The sequence below is a fragment of the Ranitomeya imitator genome, chromosome 7 (assembly GCF_032444005.1).
Source record: "Ranitomeya imitator isolate aRanImi1 chromosome 7, aRanImi1.pri, whole genome shotgun sequence".
Taxonomy (NCBI): Eukaryota; Metazoa; Chordata; class Amphibia; order Anura; family Dendrobatidae; genus Ranitomeya; species Ranitomeya imitator.
Genome location: NC_091288.1, coordinates 174777474 through 174799020, shown reverse-complemented (window position 1 = coordinate 174799020; position 21547 = coordinate 174777474). Strand labels below are relative to the sequence as shown.

General features: G+C 40.1%; 1 protein-coding gene across 1 annotated transcript in view; it reads left to right on the top strand.

Annotated features, from left to right (window-relative positions):
• Positions 1-21547, top strand: part of SHISA9 (shisa family member 9) — a 444826-nt gene that overhangs the window by 368841 nt on the left and 54438 nt on the right. Inside the window, exon 3 of the mRNA XM_069734080.1 lies at positions 17318-17470. Coding sequence (XP_069590181.1) covers positions 17318-17470 — 153 coding nt within the window. The remainder of the gene's footprint in view (positions 1-17317; positions 17471-21547) is intronic.

Genomic DNA, 21547 nt, shown 5'->3' with positions numbered 1-21547 from the left:
GATACAATTGTGAGCAATTGTTTAAGGTTATAGTTTGAGCTCTAGCGTGTGGATCACTGTACTATGAAAATGGTGAATTAATTCCCTGGAGTGCGAATGAGTTAATATTAATACTTTGAATGAGGGGGAAACACCAGTCGCTATAGGGTCTTACCTGGTCTAGGTGAGACGTGAGGGAATTGCTCATCTTTTGGGGTTAAATCTTGGGATTTTCAGTTTTTTCGCATTTTGTTTTTTGAGCCCTTCTTCAAAGAGCCGTAACTTTTTTATTTTACCATCAATATAGTCATATTAGGGCTTGTTTTTTGTGAGACAAGTTCTGCTTTTGAATGACACCATTCATTTTACTATATTGGATACTGGAAAATGGGAAATGCTAAAACTAACCTGCCATTATGATTCTCAAGGTCAGTATGAGTACACTTAGGGTACCGTCACACAGTGGCATTTTGATCGCTACGACGGCATGATTCGTGACGCTCCAGCATCGTAACAATATCGCTCCAGCGTCGTAGACTGCGGTCACACTTTGCAATGTACGACGCTGGAGCGATAATTTCATGACGTATGTGCGATGTAGAAGCCGTTGGTTACTATGCGCACATCGTATACAATATCGTGCACACCTTTGTTACACCATGCGATCATGCCGCCACAGCGGGACACTAGACGACGAAAGAAAGTTTCAAATGATCTGCTACGACGTACGATTCTCAGCGGGGTCCCTGATCGCAGGAGCGTGTCAGACACAGCGAGATCGCTGGAACGTCACGGATATATCGCTGGAACGTCACGAATCGTGCCGTCGTAGCGATCAAAATGCCACTGTGTGATGTACCCTTAGACAAAACATGTATAGGATCTTTTTTATTTAAGTGGTGAAAAAAAATCCGAAATTTAAGAAACGTAAACGTGCTTATGTCACCATTTTCCAAGACCTGTAGCGTCTCCATTTTTCATGATCTGGTGTTGGGTGAGGGCATATTTTTTGCGCCTCGAGCTGATGTTTGTATTGATAAAATTTTGGGGTAGATGCAATGTTTTGATTGCTTTTTATAGCATTTTATTGCAATGTTGCATTGGCCAAAAAAAAAACATAGTTCGTGAGTTTTGATTTTTTAACGTTTCACGATCTGATTACCGTATATACTCCAGTATAAGCCAAGATTTCCAGCCCATTTTTTTAGGCTGAAAGTGCCCCTCTCGGCTTATACTCGACTCGCTATTCCAGGGGGTTGGCGGGGGAGGGGGATCGGCAGCTGTCCATCATACTCACCTGCTCCCAGTGCGTCTCTGCATGCCCCTGCTTGTCCGGTGCCCGCAGCTCTTCCTGTCTTCAGCAGTCAAGTGGTACCGCTCATTAAAGTAATGAATATGGACGTGACTCCACTCCCATAGGGGTGGAGCCGCATATTAATTACTTTAATGAGTGGTACCAGTGACCTCTGAACATAGTAACAAGCTGCCGGTGCCATCGGAGAAGCAGGGACCGCGCTGGGAGGGTGAGTATAATGGGGGGAGGTGAGCCATGCGATATTCACCTGTCCCTGTTCCACCGTCACACACTGCTCCATCTTCCGCGTCCTCTGGCTGTGATGTTCAGGTCAGAGGGCGCGATGACGTGTTTAGTGTGCGCGCCACTCTTTGCCTGAACAGTCACTGCAGAGAGACGGAAGATAGAGCAGCGCACAGTGATGGAACGGGGACAGGTGAATATCGCAGGTGCCAGTGTCCCGCCTGCTCAGGACAAGAGGTGAGTATGTCATTTTTTTTTAATTGCAGCAGCAGCATATGGGGCAAATGTTTCCATGGAGCATCTTATGGAGCCATAATCAACCTTTGTGCAGCATTATATGGGGCATATTTTGTATGAAGCATCTTATGGGGTCCATCATAAACTTTATGGAGCATTATATGGGGCACATTTTCTATGGAGCATCTTATGGGTCCATAATCAACCTTTGTGCAGCATTATATGGGGCATATTTTATTATGGAGCATATGGGGCCCATCATAAACTTTATGGAGCATTATATGGGGCGTATTTTGTATGGAGCATCTTATGGGGCCCATCCTGAACTTTATGGAGCATTAAATGGGGCTTCTGATTCAATATGGATATTCAAAAACACAACCTACTGATGTCTCAATTAATTTTACTTTTATTGGTATCTATTTTTATTTTTGAAATTTACCGGTAGCTGCTGCATTTCCCACCCTAGGCTTATACTCGAGTCATTAAGTTTTCCCAGTTTTTTGTGACAAAATTAGGGGGATTGGCTTATACTCCGGTCGGCTTATGCTCGAGTATGCTACATTTTGATCGATCAGACATTATCGAACGCACCGACACCAAATATGTGTATTTTTTTCTTGTTTTATTTTCAATGGGGCAAAAGGAAGATGATTCGAACCTTTTTTTTTTTTTTACAACCTTTTTTTTAAACTTTAAACTGGCCTCAATAGTCCCTTTCTAAGCGCGTTGAGAATAAACTGCATGATCTAATTATCTAGAATTCCTTATCTCATCTTCCGGATTTCTTGAATCTAGCACAGCAGTGCAGACGATCACTGTCTAGCCTCCACCAATTGTTAATAATTCTTTAGTGCTATATGGATTTGACTTTTTGGCAGGTAACTATCACATTTGGCTGGTAACTTTACAAACTTGTCTTAAATATTCATGCAAAAGTTTCACTTTAAACTGCCTCTACTTGAAGCCGAATATTTGTCATTATGACCTGAAATGTTTTTGCAGAATTGAAAGCATTGGCAACTACATAGAAGCCTTATAAATTATTAGTCACAAAACCAAAACAATTTCTGAAGCCAGCGGCTTTCCTTTAAGAAGGTTTAAATCCTCTGTACTGCAGAAACGCAAGTTATAAATCTCTCTAACATAGTAACATAGTAACATAGTTAGTAAGGCCGAAAAAAGACATTTGTCCATCCAGTTCAGCCTATATTCCATCATAATAAATACCCAGATCTACGTCCTTCTACAGAACCTAATAATTGTATGATACAATATTGTTCTGCTCCAGGAAGACATCCAGGCCTCTCTTAAACCCCTCGACTGAGTTCGCCATCACCACCTCCTCAGGCAAGCAATTCCAGATTCTCACTGCCCTAACAGTAAAGAATCCTCTTCTATGTTGGTGGAAAAACCTTCTCTCCTCCAGACGCAAAGAATGCCCCCTTGTGCCCGTCACTTTCCTTGGTATAAACAGATCCTCAGCGAGATATTTGTATTGTCCCCTTATATACTTATACATGGTTATTAGATCGCCCCTCAGTCGTCTTTTTTCTAGACTAAATAATCCTAATTTCGCTAATCTATCTGGGTATTGTAGTTCTCCCATCCCCTTTATTAATTTTGTTGCCCTCCTTTGTACTCTCTCTAGTTCCATTATATCCTTCCTGAGCACCGGTGCCCAAAACTGGACACAGTACTCCATGTGCGGTCTAACTAGGGATTTGTACAGAGGCAGTATAATGCTCTCATCATGTGTATCCAGACCTCTTTTAATGCACCCCATGATCCTGTTTGCCTTGGCAGCTGCTGCCTGGCACTGGCTGCTCCAGGTAAGTTTATCATTAACTAGGATCCCCAAGTCCTTCTCCCTGTCAGATTTACCCAGTGGTTTCCCGTTCAGTGTGTAATGGTGATATTGATTCCCTCTTCCCATGTGTATAACCTTACATTTATCATTGTTAAACCTCATCTGCCACCTTTCAGCCCAAGTTTCCAACTTATCCAGATCCATCTGTAGCAGAATACTATCTTCTCTTGTATTAACTGCTTTACATAGTTTTGTATCATCTGCAAATATCGATATTTTACTGTGTAAACCTTCTACCAGATCATTAATGAATATATTGAAGAGAACAGGTCCCAATACTGACCCCTGCGGTACCCCACTGGTCACAGCGACCCAGTTAGAGACTATACCATTTATAACCACCCTCTGCTTTCTATCACTAAGCCAGTTACTAACCCATTTACACACATTTTCCCCCAGACCAAGCATTCTCATTTTGTGTACCAACCTCTTGTGCGGCACGGTATCAAACGCTTTGGAAAAATCGAGATATACCACGTCCAATGACTCACCGTGGTCCAGCCTATAGCTTACCTCTTCATAAAAACTGATTAGATTGGTTTGACAGGAGCGATTTCTCATAAACCCATGCTGATATGGAGTTAAACAGTTATTCTCATTGAGATAATCCAGAATAACATCCCTCAGAAACCCTTCAAATATTTTACCAACAATAGAGGTTAGACTTACTGGCCTATAATTTCCAGGTTCACTTTTAGAGCCCTTTTTGAATATTGGCACCACATTTGCTATGCGCCAATCCTGCGGAACAGACCCTGTCGCTATAGAGTCCCTAAAAATAAGAAATAATGGTTTATCTATTACATTACTTAGTTCTCTTAGTACTCGTGGGTGTATGCCATCCGGACCCGGAGATTTATCTATTTTAATCTTATTTAGCCGGTTTCGCACCTCTTCTTGGGTTAGATTGGTGACCCTTAATATAGGGTTTTCATTGTTTCTTGGGATTTCACTTAGCATTTCATTTTCCACCGTGAATACCGTGGAGAAGAAGGTGTTTAATATGTTAGCTTTTTCCTCGTCATCTACAACCATTCTTTCCTCACTATTTTTTAAGGGGCCTACATTTTCAGTTTTTATTCTTTTACTATTGATATAGTTGAAGAACAGTTTGGGATTAGTTTTACTCTCCTTAGCAATGTGCTTCTCTGTTTCCTTTTTGGCAGCTTTAATTAGTTTTTTAGATAAAGTATTTTTCTCCCTATAGTTTTTTAGAGCTTCAATGGTGCCATCCTGCTTTAGTAGTGCAAATGCTTTCTTTTTACTGTTAATTGCCTGTCTTACTTCTTTGTTTAGCCACATTGGGTTTTTCCTATTTCTAGTCCTTTTATTCCCACAAGGTATAAACCCACAAGGTATAAACCGCTTACACTGCCTATTTAGGATGTTCTTAAACATTTCCCATTTATTATCTGTATTCTTATTTCTGAGGATATTGTCCCAGTCTACCAGATTAAGGGCATCTCTAAGCTGGTCAAACTTTGCCTTCCTAAAGTTCAGTGTTTTTGTGACTCCCTGACAAGTCCCCCTAGTGAAAGACAGGTGAAACTGTACAATATTGTGGTCGCTATTTCCTAGATGCCCGGCCACCTGCAGATTTGTTATTCTGTCAGGTCTATTAGATAGTATTAGGTCTAAAAGTGCTGCTCCTCTGGTTGGATTCTGCACCAATTGTGAAAGATTCACAATCTAGAGATTCACCACTTGTAAAAAAAAAAAACTAAAAAGGAATTTAGTCATGATATTTTTTTTCCTAAACTGAAAAAAAGTGGAATCAAACTTTAATAAATTTTCTTTATCACTGCAATTTTTAACTCTATTTCAGTTTCCTAAATATCTGAGATTACAGCGGGTTTTAGATAAATGTCCCTGCATTCAGTTTTTGGGGGTCAAAAAAAATATTCTCATTTTCAAAAAAATCTTAGATCTACGATTTCAGTATTTTTTTTAATTATCCCTATAGATGTCAATTTTAAAAAATGAAACGACTTTGTGCTTAGTCTTAAGTAAAATTACAGTATTTATTGTTCTTTGTCTGCAGGTTTTATGCAGACACGTTCTGCTGTTGCTACAGATTGCAATTACTCCCTGTGTAGTCTCATCCTGCAGTTACATTCTCTTCGGTCCCCTAGTGTTTGTTCCATAAATATATTTGTTAAATTCAAAAAGTAGAGTAAAATTAAAGGATAAGACACTTGGTTTGTTTGCGATAACGAGCTGTAGTAGACACAATTCTCCAGGAGAGAACTGACCATGCTTAAAATTGTTTCGGTGCTAAAGAAGCCCTCCTCCTCCTCCACCCATCAAAATGTTTATCCTCTTAATATTTTGCAATCATCATATCATATACAGTAGCACTGTGTACTTACAATTGCTCATTTTGCTTTTCTACCCTGTTAATTCTTCTCCTTTCCATTAGGTCTATGATATCATGTGATTGAAAACAGACTAGTTAAATCCTTCTAAGCTCTATGTAGAAATAGGAGGTCAATTTTTCCCTGCAAAAGTTCCTGGCAGGGAGAGAAAGTAGCAGCTGGGTCAGGCGTTGAGGATGGGAATGATTTTTACAGAGACAAGAAACTTTCTGTTTCGACATAGAGCAGAGAAAATGTAGAATTAGCTGGGTAGGAAGGCAAAACGAGCAAAAGTGCACAGTGCTATATAATATGATGGTTGCAATATTTTAAGAGGATAAAAGCTTTGATGTGAGGAGGAGGAGTGCTTCTTTAAGATACATTTGAGTGATAAAAAATGTAAATCAGAAAGTGCAAAACTGAAATCTTTATATGATAAATAACTGGACAACACTAAACAAAGATTTAAACAAACAAGTGCTTTCTGGTATTATGGTATTTTACATACTATCTGGCAAAATGGATTTTGTCCGTTTTGTTTTTTGCAGCAAGGAAATTATTTTTGTTTTATTTTTAAAAGTCAAATCAGAAAAAAAAAAAACAGAACTGTATGTTGCCAGCAGTGGATTGTTTTTGTAATATTTTGGAAATCGGTTGATTAGATCATTTGAGATTCTTAAAAAATAGAAAAAAGTTTTTTTTTTAAAAAACAGCTTTGAAGGGGGTTAAGTAATCAAATAAGTTATACTCACTTGATTGACCCATGAAGCTAAAGTTCTGATAACTTACATTCCTCCAATTGTCTCAATACTTCCTGCTGCAGCGTGGACATCCCAGTATGGACTGGTTTCTATCGCCAGGCGGCGCCGCACTCTTGTTGTGGATGACGCAAAGTGACTATTCTAGTTCTAGCACTTGATAAATCCAGATCCCTGTATAGGAGTTAAAGGGTAAAGGCCAAGGCAACCCCTGAGATCTGGAAAATGGAGTAGGTGGTGCTAAGTCTGTTCATGGTAGCCATCTTTTGAACTTAAAATTGACAATATACAGTGCTCCTGTTACACAAGTGCTTCATAACAGCAACTCATTAAATATCTGCCCTCCCACTCACATAGATTAGGTAAGAGATACCGTGACTTTGATATTTGTATCAAACAAAATGCTTCCCTGAAGTGCTCAGGATTAACGGTCAACTACAGTGGGTACAAAAGGGTGCAAACTACAATTGCCCCCAAATATCCTTAATTCCCTCCATAGCAATGCCAATGCCCATACAGCATTGGTCAATACTTTCAAACCTTACCCAGCATAGTGTGCAGAAAAACACCAAGGAACAGTGCATCTACACGGTGAAATCCACTAGAGAACACATACCGTGTCCGTCATGAGCACCAAATATGCAATTCACGGTATACCTTTTGCAATGCCAAGCATAGAGGCCACGATTGTAACAAAGCCCTGAAATACACCAGCCTCTTCTCCTGCTATCTGCCTCTTCTTTTTTCAACTACTAGTTTTGTCAACTCTGCAGCCCAATATTAAACACATGTGGGCAGCCGATCAGTAGCCACCTTTATAGGATCTCCTATTCTTGTTCTAGAGTTTGGCACATTAGGAGAACTCCCATAACAGGTCCCGTCTGCCAGGAAATAGGTGCAGAGTGCCTGTGTAGTTCAGATTACCTCTGTGTATTCCGACCACTATATGGTTACTATTTACTTACAAACCATTGATAATGGGATATTTTTTTCTATTTTCTTGAACACTAGTGATGATCTAGCACTGAAATGCTCGGTACTCGAATCAAGCAGGTTGGACGTTCGGACATGCTCGACTCCAGTAGTGAGCATAATGGAAGTGAATGTGAAACTCGAGCATTATTCTGGAGGATGGTCATGGTCTTTCTCTCTCATCCCCGGAGTTCTACGTCTCACAAATAGTCTTGCTGACAGAGGAGTCCCTGTGCTCCCAGGTGGAGAATACCCCGCTACAGTTTGGCGAGCAGCTCAGATGATTCAAATGAGCTTCTTATGAGGACCCGAGCACTCGAGCACCACGTGATACTTAGCACTGTTCGATATTCGATTGAGCACCCCGGTGTCTGATCAATTGCCGAGCACGCTCGCCCATCACTGATGAACGCATAAAATGAAGGATTTGGTGTGATGGATACAAAGCAGTAAGGTCTGGGATATTTTTTTCCCATTGTTCTACAATATACTGGATTTGCTAGTAGGATAAATCTGTATCCAGGTGGTCTTCAATGACTATTACACGTGCAACCTTTATGGCTATTAAAAGCTTTTTATAGCTCTATTGGATAGACTCGGAAAAAAAGGTAATGTGCAAAGATTTACTGTAACAGTTCAGGGAACTAACGCTCAATGTAATTAATTTGCTTAGGAAGGCAGTGCAATTTCCTTAGTTAATGTCATGTGAATTATAGACTAAGCATCTTTTAGCTATAAAAAAAAGCCATAATTAACGAGCAATTTATTTTAGAACTGGTAAAAAAAAATGTGTTTTTTTTGCAATTCTTAGTAAATCATGGTGATCTACAACTATATTATATCAATAATTTTATAGTTCTCATATAGTCATTTACATTAACAGTTCTGTAGCTTTGCAGTCTTTGATTGCATCTCACCTTTCTAAAAGCAACTTTTCCAATTCAGAGAGCTGCTTGTTAAGGATCAGATTCTGGATCACAGAGGGAAAAAATTGTATTATGCTGCATGTTTTATCTGAAGCTTCTCTTTCGTGTGGTTTTGCTTTGATTCTACGAAATTTGTTGGTTGCCATGTCTGACCCCTTTTATGCAAATTGCCTCTTCTGAGAAAAAGAGGACTAGCGCCACCTGTTGGAAGTAGCGATCCTACAAGTCACAATCAACCCTTGTAGGATCGCTACTTCCAACAGGTGGCGCTATAGAGTTTAAGTCCTCTTTTTCTTAGAAGAGGCAATTTGCATATTTAATTTCCCAGAGGAGCATTGCACGGCGAATAAGCCTCCTTACCTTGACAAGCCAGCTGGTATGTCACTCTCCATAAGGAGAAACGTAACCCTTTAGACCCCTGGCCCCTTTTATCCTGGCCCCTTTTAATCAGCTATTTTGGAAAATTTGGGGAAAATCACCTTTAGTCATATATTGTACATTTACAGAATAGCTTACATATAGTGTATAGATAGACCATGTCCAAAAGACAGAATCCACCATTACAGAGTTACTCACTGTTCTGACACATAGAAAGTATTAGAGCAGGTGACTGTCCTTTGTGACATTCATATGCAGAATGGAGGACTTGTGTTTCCTGTACTCCTCTGCTTTTCTCCTGACCACAAGACCAAGATCAAGAAGAGTTGTACTGAATAGGAGATCACTGACGTGCCTATATGACGTGCTTATAGAAGCGGTGAAGATAGCCAAGCATAGCACTTATCTACAGAACATTTTTTTAAAATGTAATTTCTCCTACCATTAGTAAAAACGACATAATGAGAAATTCTACGTAAGTACACATTCAAAACCCCAGCACCTGCAATGGGGCACTGTGTTGGCGTGGTGCGAAAAGATGGAAAATTTAACTAGTAAAACAAATATACAAAAAAAATGTTGGTGGATCTGATGTTCTTGAGTGTCCAGCCATCTCGGTGCATCGTTGGGAGACCAAAAATGAAAAAGTTGAACCAAGCGACACCACTCTCAGTTTAGCAGGGTAAATCATAGGGTATTGTATACCCAGTGCCTTCATTCTCTGTTTAACATCCAGGAACATAGAATGTTTACAACTGGACTTCTACAAAAAAGAGATTGAAATCTTTTGACCACCAAGCTGGATATTTTGCTTTTCCCTTTCTTCCTCAGGATAATGTAAGAATTTTAAATAGGAAAGGTTGAGGAGGTCTATCCACCGGACCAGGCCTTGTAGGCCCTCAATTTTGCAAACATCAGCCCGAAAGTTGCACATGGGACGTACTTGGACGTTCCAGCATGACAACGATCCAAAACATAAGGCCAAGTCGACCTGTCATTGGCTGCAGCAGAATAAAGTGAAGGCTCTGGAGTGGCCATCTCAGTCTTCTGACCTCAATATCATTGAGACACTCTGGGGAGATCTCAAGGGCACAGTTTATGCTAGACAGCCCAGGAATTTACAGGAACTGGAGGCTTTTTGCCAAGAATAGTGGTCAGCTTTCCCATCTGAGCAAACAAAGAACCTCATCCACAACTACCACAAAAGACTTCAAGCTCTCATTGATGTTAGAGGGGGCAATACACGGTATTAAGTAATGGGGTATGTAAACTTTTGATCAGGGTCATTTGGATATTATGGGTTGTCATTATGATTTAAAAAGAGAAAACACAGTCGTTTGACAAGAAATGGCTTCACCCAACCACTAACCATGAGTGGAGAAAAAGTTTTGGTGTTATCATTCATATTCTCTGAAAAAAAGGCGAAGAAAACAAAATTTCTGCCTGGGTATGTAAAGTTTTGAGCACAACTATATGATCTGTAACCATATAAAGGGAAAAAACAGTAGAAGTATAGAGGGGTCAGACAAGTGTCCAGATTGCATGGTGAGCAGTTACAGAAGTTCAATAGAGCACAGGATTTTTTTAGTCTAGGAGTTCTGCTAATATTTTGCGATGTGGCTTCTGGCAAATTGTTTACTGATTCTAAAAGCAACCGGTAGATCCATAAATGCAGTTCTCTGCAATAATACAAAATATATCTTAGGAATTGTAACATGAAACGTATTAAAAAAAATCAAGGCCATCTGCAAGGTTGCTTAATGTTTTATGTAGATATTATTTTTCTATTAAGTGTATTATGATGGTTGGCTTTGATCATATGCTTCATTGTTAGCTTTTAAAACATAAGACTTATCTGTCAGGAGGTGAAGTTAATGGAAACTGTATTGTTCGCTCCTCATAACAACGCTCTGCTATTGATGAAACGATTAGAGTATGCAATAAAAAGTTAAGGTTTTCAGTCTAAAGTCAAGAAAGGTAATAAAGGAGGCGGTTGATGAAAAGAATGGCGATTACGATAGGGAAAGTTGACGTTTCTATGGCGTTGTGCTATTTTCCAAGAACAGTTGGTTCTTTGCCCGTATCATATATTGGCTAGTGCTTGTCCTATTTCATATACACAAAACATCCTCATTGTCAAAGAAGGCAACACCCTGCTTGTATTTTATTAAATTATTAGAACTGCGTCATCCATAATACAGGAAACTATATGCATTTTTAAAGGAATCACAAACATTAACATAAAAATTAAAAAAATAGAAATCTTTGACAACTCTATGGTTACCATTAGGGTTGAGCGACTTTTCTTTTTATAGGATCGGGTCGGGTTCCACGAAAACCAACTTTTTCAAAAGTCGGGTCGAGTGAAATTGGCCGATCCTATAGAAAAGTCGGGGTCGGGGTCGGCCGAAACACGAAACCCAATGCAGTGCATTGGGTTTCTAATGGTTCCCTGGGTCTGAAGGAGAGGAAACTCTCCTTCAGGCCCTGGGATCCATATTTAAGTGTAAAATAAAGAGTCCGAGGGTGAGTTTATACCTATTAGGAATATACTCACCCTCGGACGCGCCCTCGGACGCTTCCTTCCTAAGAATCAGCGCCTGAAGGACCTTAGATGACGTCGCGGCTTGTGATTGGTCGCGTGACCGCCCATGTGACCGCTCACGCGACCAATCACAAGCCGCGACGTCATCGAAGGCCCTTCAGGCGCTCATTTTTAGCAACGCAGGCTGCCGGTTAGAACCGGGGGTGAGTATAGCAATATTTTTTTATTTTTATTCTTTATTTTACACTTAAATATGGATTCCGATACCGATTCCCGATATTGCAAACATATCGGAACTCGGTATCGGAATTCCGATTCCAGATCAGAAGATCGCCGACCTCATGGCTGACCCCACACACAGGGGTCGGGTTTCATGAAACCCGACTTTGCCAAAAGTCGGCGACTTCTGAATCTGGCCGACCCGTTTCGCTCAACCCTAGTTACCATAGCTAGAACTGGTTTTGAGGACTTTATGCATTTCCCAAATTTCCTTTGTATCTCCGTTACAGAAATAGATTATATGGTACAACCATTATCTACGCCTTATGAATTGTTCCGATGTGGATTGACAAAGCTAAAAACAATGTACCCTAAAAAAAAAAAAAAAAACTTTTTATTTTCCTTGTTTTTTTTTCGATTTTATTTGCAACTTAGCCGTTATTTGTGCAACATTGCACCAATTTGGTAACTGAGAGAGCTTGACATAGCATGATTATAAATTGCCTGTTTATAGCAGAGTTCCATCAGCTCCATTATTTTCTATCTGCTGCGCACGCTGTGACTCATTTGGAAATAGCAGCGAACACCTTGTATTTTGGAGGTCACGCTGCATCGATTTGTTTCATCTGCTGTGAATTGGTAAATACGAGGTGTTATTTACAGCGTACTGTATATCGAATAATTAGTGACCCCGCTGATGCAAATGTGCCTCCTACATAAGGAAGTCACTGTAAAGCGGCTGAAGGAAACTAAAGGTTGTTCTAAAATGTGAAGTTTGCCTCATTACAGACTATTCTGCGGAGATTTGTTCCGTGCTATAAGGTCCTAATGTTCGTTTGCTGCTATATGATTAACTCAATTCCAGAGAGGAAATGTACGGTGGCATGTAAAAGTTTGGGCGCCCCCCGGTCAAAATGACTTTTATTGTGAACAGTTAAGTAAGTTGAAAATGAAATGATCTCTAAGAGGCCTAAAGTTAAAGATGACACATTTCCTTTCCAGGCACATTCATTTGTAAAAGATGAAAAAAAAAAAAAAAAATAATAAAAATATATATATATTTTTGCCTAAAATAGAAAGGAAACGCGTCATCTTTAATTTTAGCCCTTACTACCTGCAGAAGTTGATGGGAGCGGCATTGATAAAAGGTGAAGACAACGGGTGGTAAGTATCAGACTAGGGGCATGGACTTACATTAGTAGCACCACTCCAGCAGTGTAATAAAAAAATAAATGGCTGGAATGGTGCTTTAATTTTCTAGAATAGTCACTGTTTTGATGTTCTCAGCTCCTCCTGCTTGACTGTCTGACCTGGAAGACCATGTAAAAGCTTCCAGTATCAAATTAAAGGGAATGCGTCATCAGAATATGGCCATTGCTTAGGTCGGCCAATATTTGATCTGTAGGAGTCCAACCCTGCCCATCAGCTGTTCCCGATACGGCGGCGGCCAGATGTGCTTAGTTGCAGAGCTGGAAAACACAGGGAAATTATAGGGGGCGCATGTGTAATACACGGTCATGGCCACTATGCAGTTGACAGATCTCTGTGGCTCCACAAATGAGCACAACTGTCCGCCTCCAGCATCGGGAATAGCCAACTACTGGTAGCGCAGGGTATTGCACACCTACTGATCAGATATTAATGGCCTATTCTAAGGATAAGTCATCGATATACAATTCCTAAACAACCCCTTTAATGACTGTCCCGGACAACCCCTTTATTGATTGTCCTGGACAACCTCTATATTGACTGTCCAGGACCACCCCTTCAATGACTGTCCCAGGCGACCCCTTCAATGACTGTCCCAGGCGACTCCTTCAATGACTGTCCCAGGCGACCCCCTTCAATGACTGTCCCGGACTACTCTTTTAATGACTGTCCTAGACAATCCCTTTAATGACTGTCTCGGACAACCCATTCAATGACTGTCCCAGACAACCCCTTTAATGACTCTCCTGCACAACCCCTTCAATGACTGTCCCAGGCGACCCCTTCAATGACTGCCCCGGACAACTCTTTCAATGACTGTCCTAGATAATCCCTTTAATGACTGTCTCGGACAACCCATTCAATGACTGTCCCAGACAACCCCTTTAATGACTCTCCTGCACAACCCCTTCAATGACTGTCCTAGGCGACCCCTTCAATGACTGCCCCGGACAACTCTTTTAATGACTGTCCTAGACAATCCCTTTAATGACTGTCTCGGACAACCCATTCAATGACTGTCCCAGACAACCCCTTTAATGACTCTCCTGGACAACCCCTTCAATGACTGTCCGGGACAACTCTTTTAATGACTGTCCTAGACAATCCCTTTAATGACTGTCTCGGACAACCCATTCAATGACTGTCCCAGACAACCCCTTTAATGACTCTCCTGCACAACCCCTTCAATGACTGTCCTAGGCGACCCCTTCAATGACTGCCCCGGACAACTCTTTTAATGACTGTCCTAGACAATCCCTTTAATGACTGTCTCGGACAACGCATTCAATGACTGTCCCAGACAAGCCCTTTAAAGACTCTCCTGGACAACCCCTTCAATGACTGTCCGGGACAACTCTTTTAATGACTGTCCTAGACCATCCCTTTAATGACTGTCTCGGACAACCCATTCACTGACTGTCCCAGACAACCCCTTTAACGACTCTCCCGGACCACCCCTTTAATGCCTGTCCCAGACAACCCCTTTAACACACTAAAAAGCTTTAGACTTTCACAAGATAAACTTCAAACATGTTACTACCCTCATGCGTCGTACAATTGCACATTTTGCCCATTTCATTCATCTAAAGCAAACCTCAGTCCTTTTTAGCCGGATTCCTTTTGTATTGAAACGTGGAGATTAATATTGCCTTCCGACATAATAAAAGGAACGAATATAAGCCATTATATGTTTTAATATGTCCGCTATGTGTTACCAACATTTTCCAGTGCTACATTGAACCTACCCCACAAACATAATGTGAACATTGACATGACCTCGTCTTTTCCTGAAGCAATTTCTAGTGTTATTTGTTTATTCGAAGGTCAAACGCAGACAATACACAGATAAACAAATACCCAACAATGCAAATGTATCAGAGTTTTATTTGATGTTTTTACGGCTAAAATATTAGCCTTGAATTGGCAATCAGGACACTTCAGTCCCCTGTGTATAGCTGAGCGATGCGCTCATTTATTGATTTATGCGGAGTAATAGGCCGCTCGTTTGAAGCGCTCTGCCTTTTGGATGCAATTACATGTGATTATCTGCTTCTTCTTTTACTTTGCCTTTCTTCGTTTTTTTTTTCCTACTGAAGACATTAGGTGTCGTCTAATTGTCAATTCAAAGCGAAGGCATTTTGTACATTTCCCGCCGTAATATATCACTGTTTGTCCTGTCCCGGTAATCACTTTTGTGCGGTAATCTTTTTGATGTAAGCAATGCATCCGTTAAATGGAACCACTGCGCGTCCTTTGCTGTCACCGCTGCTTTATTGTGAACGAGGTTGCAGCAAACAAGTAAATTGCTCAACAATAATGTAGTCACCACTAATTACCCTAGAAAATATCATTCAGATTTCAATGTAAACAATCAAGCTGGTTTTGAAAAATTGCAAAATTGAAGAAAACAGTTCATAAGAGGGAAATAAACCTTGATTCTAGAAATGACTAGGGGACGATGTGGACTGGTAAGGAAACTTAAAGAAAAATTGTCACCAGGTTTTTCAAGTCAGAACGATGTAGAGACGGAGAACCTGATTCCAGTGATGTGTCACTTACTGTGCTGCTTGCTGTAGTTTTCATAAAATCACAGTTTTATTATCAGCAGATTATCACAGAGGACTTGTAAACCTGCTGCCATGCAATCCTCCATATTCATGAGCTCTGTATAACCTCGCAGCTTTCTGCCTATGCACAGTCTACACAGAACGCTTCCAATCAGTGGTGTGGGTGGGGTTATGCAAAGCTCATCATTCAGAGAACTGATAGATCTGCAGCAGATAACACAATTTCATAGTTTTTAAGATTGCAAGTAGACTGAGATGGAATCTCTCAGCAGGATTTTTCTATTTAATCTGAGAGTAGGAAAATGTGGGGGATGGGATGCGTCATTCTTAGGCTGCATGCTATAGTTTCAATACAAACAATGTTTTATCAGCAGGAGATTATCACTGTAGGACTACAACTCATGTGAACACCAGTTAGGCTAATCTGTGTAACCCTAGAGAAAAGCAAAAACCACATGGGGAAAATACTAATAGCCCTATATTAGGGCCATCCGCAATGTGACAGCTGCATAGAAATATGAAGCTGTCATGCTTGGATCAGTCTGAACATTGCAATCCGATCTCCGAGTTTGATCAGAGCGTGATCAGTGTAATCCAATTTTCTCGAATCAGAAGATGAAAAAAATGTCTCTCTTCTGTCAGTCCATGAAAATCGATCCACACTCAGATGCCATCCGAGTGCAGTTCGATTTTTTTCCACCGGCTCATTAACTTTCATGGCTGAGTGCGATCCGAATATCAGTTGCAAATTGTGTATGTTGCAAATGTTTACTTGGACAGAATCTGTCCGAGGAAAAAATAAGACATGTGCGCGGCCCCATAGAAAAACATTGATATGAGTGCGAACCAGTGTTTTGTCAGATCGCTCTCTGACCGAAAATACTATAATAAAATAAATACTATTAATAAAAATATATTTCAATTGGGGTGAATTGGTGAAAAATGTTTTGTTTTTGCATGTCGAGCTGACTTTTTTTATTGGTGCCATTTTGTAGCACATACAATGTTTTTATTATATTTTTGAGGGAATTTTGACAAACAAAGAATGACGATTCTGTTCTGGAGTTCACTGTACAGGATAAATATTTTTATATTTTATTACTTTAGGCAATTATGCACACAGCAATATTATATTATATATATATATATTTATATATATATTATACAAATATTTTTTCATGTTTTCCTTATTTTTCAATAGTCCCCTTAGGGGACTTGAATATGTTATTCCTTTATCGCCTATGAAAGTATTACAATATACTGTGAAACTGATCCACGGAACCCTGGATAGTTGACAAATGTGTACTAACTTGGTGGTCCCACTTCCGGGACTTCCACAGTTCCTACTTCTCGGACCCCCACGGTCCACAGTGATCGTATATTTATCACTTATCCTGTGGAAAGAAGATAAAGGTTATTTGTGGGACATCTTATTGGAACTGATTATTCATCCTGGAAACCATGACTAAATGGAGGGGAAATATGAATATATAGTTGTAGAAACCCCTAGATAATAGGGCTGAATTGATCAATAAAAAAAGACTGTCCCGAGTGATGTCAGTCTACCTCTCCTTGTGTTACATTTCACGAAATATTATTTCCAAAATTGAGATTTCTTACAGTTTAATGCAGATATTTTATTTATTTTTACATTTTATTTTTTTCTGTTTATAGTAATATAGTATGAGTATACAACACTGTTCATCGTATTCCTAAAGTTGCAGGACGTCAGCCCACTAATTAATGCTATTTCTTTTTCTCTGCAGATACTTCAAAAATGAATAATGTTCCGACGTCCCCACACCTTCCACAGATGGCGCATCCACACTCCTTTCCAACCATGGGACAGATTTCAAATCCATATGAGCAGCAGCCTCCTGGAAAGGAGCTGAACAAATACGCCTCTCTGAAAGCAGTCGGTGAGTAGCGGTTCACTCGAACTCGTCACAGCCACGAATGTCTGAAATATGCATTATATATCTGAAAAACTCTTAGGGAATATCTTCATAATATCTTCAAATTAATGCCAGAATTTTCAGACAGTGCTATGCAAAATATATTTCTCTTTTCAAACTATTCTAAATGTATATACCACTGTTTTTGTTCTACTTCTTTTACACCAATGTTAACAATCCACAGTTAAGCCTCAAAGCAATTGCTATATTTGGCATAGTGAAAAACCAAAAGAATTTTATGCTATGTAGGGATATTAGAAATCCACTCTATTGAGAACATCTAAGTGAATCCTCTTGGACTTGTGTGATTTTATGTATCAGGACTAAGGATGAGCGGACCAGTGAAGGTTCAGGCTCATTGGGTTTGACGGAGCTTTAGTCCAAAGTTTGGTTTGGGTACCAGAACTCTACCTGAACTTGAACCTGAACACAAACTCCATAGAAATCAATGGAAACCCAAACTATGGAAAATCTCTCTTGGAATTGTGTGATTTTATGTATCAGGACTAGGGATGAGCGGACCGGTAAAAGTTCAGGCTCATTGGGTTTGACTAAACTCTAGTCCAAAGTTTGTTTTGGGTACCAGAACTCTACCCCAACTTGATCCTGAACCCAAATCCCATAGAAATCAATGGGAGCCCAAACTTCGGTAAAAGCTCTCTATCTCCCTCCCAGAACTTAGAACACTAAAACGGACTTCCTGGAGAAGTCTGGGTTCAAAGTTCAGCATCAGACACTAGATGTCCGGTACGAACGTCGAACTTTAAAGTTCGGGTTCACTCATCTCTAATCAGGACATAATAAACATCTGATCCTTAGAAGATATTAAAGTTAGATAAATACAACCTTAGATGAATAAAAACAACAATTATGTATTTGGCAAAAACTAGAAGAAGTGTGTAAAAGTATAATAGGTACACCCTTCATGCCACTATAAAAATTAAGTCTATAAGTATCAGTCAGGCACTTGTTATCAAATGCCCTTGATCTATTGTTAATCAGCAAGTGTGTCCCCCTCTTTAAAGGCTGAAGTTTTGGCAGTTTGATGGTCTGGGCATTTAGGTGTGTGTTAATAAAATGCCATAGAGAAAATATATCAGCAGTGATTTTAGAAAAGTAATTGTTGCTGTCCATCAGTCTGAGAAGGATTATAAAGCTATTTTCAAACATTTTGAAGTTCATCCTTCTAGAGTGGAAAAAATTATTCCTAAGTGGAAAACATTCAAGACAGTTGACATTTTTCCCAGCAAATTCACCCCAAGGTCAGACTATGAAATTGCAAAAAACGCCAAGAGCTACAGCTCAGGCTCTAAAGGCCTCAGCGTGTTAAATATTCATATTCATGACAGTACAACTAGAAAAAAAACTAAACAAGAATGGCTTGCTTGGTAGGGTTGGCAGGAGAATGCTTCTTCTTTCTAAAATTAACATGAAAGCATTGCTAAAGTTTGTGTGAGGAGAAAAAGAGGTATCCAGCTCCGGAGATAAAAGCAAAAGTCTTTATTTTGACATCTTTAAAGATGATCGGCATTTGCCTAGGAGAAATGCCATGAACCACTGAATGCGTTTCGAATACGTGTAGTGTTCTTAGTCCTTAGTAATAATTCTCTCTGGAGCTGGATACCTCTTTTTCTCCTCACACAAGTTTTCAGCGTTGGGCAGAGACGCTTCTCCGTGCTCGGATTTTTCCCTCAAGATCATGGGAATGTTCTTATAAGGGTGAGCTGAATTTCTTTCCTGTTTTTTCATTGCTAAAGTTTACAAGATGGATCTGAACAAGCCACAAGACTTTTGTAACAATGTTCTTCAGACAGATGAGGTCATACTAGATATATTTGACCATAATACCCTTTACCTTATTTGTTGTAAACCAAACACAGCAAATCAGCACAAAAACATCATACCAACCGTCAAGCATGGTGTACAGATAGAGGTAGAGGATATGGGAAACAAAATAAGCACAAATAGGGTCTTAGCTGGTAAAACACGGGGTGTGCAGAGAGGAAGCTCACCTGGATTAGTTGCAACTAAGCAGAATGTAAGGAACATGGATCAGCTTCTGCAGGACACAGGTCCAAAGACCAAAAACAAAAGTGAATCCAGGAAAAATGTGTCCAATTCTCCGCTGCAGGTGAAGACTGATGGCAAGACGATATTTTTAAAAGCCTTATTTCAAGCAGGTTTCAAAGTCAACACGTTTCGAGGACACACAGGACCTCTTCCTCAGGACAAAACCTTACAGCTGTAAATCAGATTTTCATGTTAAATAAATGTAAAAAAAGTTAGTATTTTTTTAATTGTTAAAATAACAAGCAGTATTAAAATTGAGCCCTGAGGATATTCTAGACTCATATTTTCTATTCTTTCAGAAAACTCACTTGTACATTACAAGCAATAGACTGACCTAGACCTCTCTTTTTGTATTGAAGCATCTAATGATTATGTACAAAGCTCATTGTGAGGGGAGGGATGCCTGTGACATCACCTGCTGTGAATGGTGAATCCTTGTGTTATTTACTGTGCATACAGGTGTTACCTGTCATTGTAATCTTGTCTGTGTTAATAATGAAACTGCTGAAAAGTCTTCTGTAAAGAACAGGAAGTGTAAGTCTAAAATAGCCCCAATGACCATAATGAAAATTGCAAGTTTCATAATTATTGTTAGGGTATGTGCTCGCGTCATGATTTCTTGCAGAAATTACCTGAAGAAAACCGGAAATTTTCTGCAAGAAATCCGCATTTTTTTTTTGTGTTTTTTTCCCGTTTTTTCGCATTTTGCAAGCAAAATTAGCTTGCAGAATGCTAAAGTTTTCCAAGTGATCTGTAGCATCGCTTGGAAAACTGACTGACAGGTTGGTCACACTTGTCAAACATAGTGTTTGACAAGTGTGACCAACTTTTTACTATAGATGCTGCCTAAGCAGCATCTATAGTAAAAGATAGAATGTTTAAAAATAATAAAAAAAATAATAAAAAATGGTTATACTTACCTGCAAACAGCCGATCTCCTCAGCGGCGTCCGTTCCTATAGATGGTGTGTGTGTGTGCAGGACCTTCGATGACATTGCGGTCACGTGAGCGGTCACGTGAGCGGTTACGCGACCAATCACAAGATGGCGACGTCATCGCAGGTCCTTCACACAGAGCATCTACAGGAACGGAAGCGGCAGCATGCACCGCTGAGAGGCGGGAAGACTCCGGGGCCATCGAAGGTGAGTATATCACTATTTTTTATTTTAATTCTTTTTTTTTTTTACCAATTATATGGTGCCCAGTCCGTGGAGGAGAGTCTCCTCTCCTCCACCCTGGGTACCAAGCGCACATAATCTGCTTACTTCCCGCATGGTGTGCACAGCCCCATGTGGAAAGTAAGCAGATCAATGCATTCCTAGGTGTGCGGAATCCCCGCAATTCCGCAAATTTAATGAACATGTTGCTTTTTTTTCCGCAATGCGATTTTTTCGCAGAAGAAAAACAACATTTGCACAAGAAATGCGGAATGCACTTTAAATAATAGGAGGCATATGTAAGCGTTTTTTTCACGTTTTTATCACGTTTTTATAGCAAAAAAACGTGAAAAAAACCCAAAAAATACTGAACATGTGCACATGGCTTAAATGTCATGGCACAGCTGTCAGGTGACCCGGGACAAGGGGCTCCTCCCTGTCCCTAACACTAGGGGAGCCCTAGCTGGCCCTGCTCCCTGCGATACTTCAGATGGCGAAGATTCAGGGGGCTCCACCCTTGCCTTAACTCCTGAGTTAGCCCCCCGTCTGTTCTTTTCCTCCACTCAGGGATAAAGGGTGCTACTGTGCACCATAGTACACCAACCCGACAAACAGGTCAACACAAACAAGGGTTAACAGAAAACTCTAGACGTACAAAATATTCACTCACATGTAACAGAGGAATGCACCGGGGTGTGAAGGTAGGGGAATAAACAAAAACAGAGAAGGATAAGGAATTACCACGCATACAAACCAAACAACAGTCACTTATAACTCCTCCAACTCTCCTTCTCATATGAACTCCTCTCCCTCC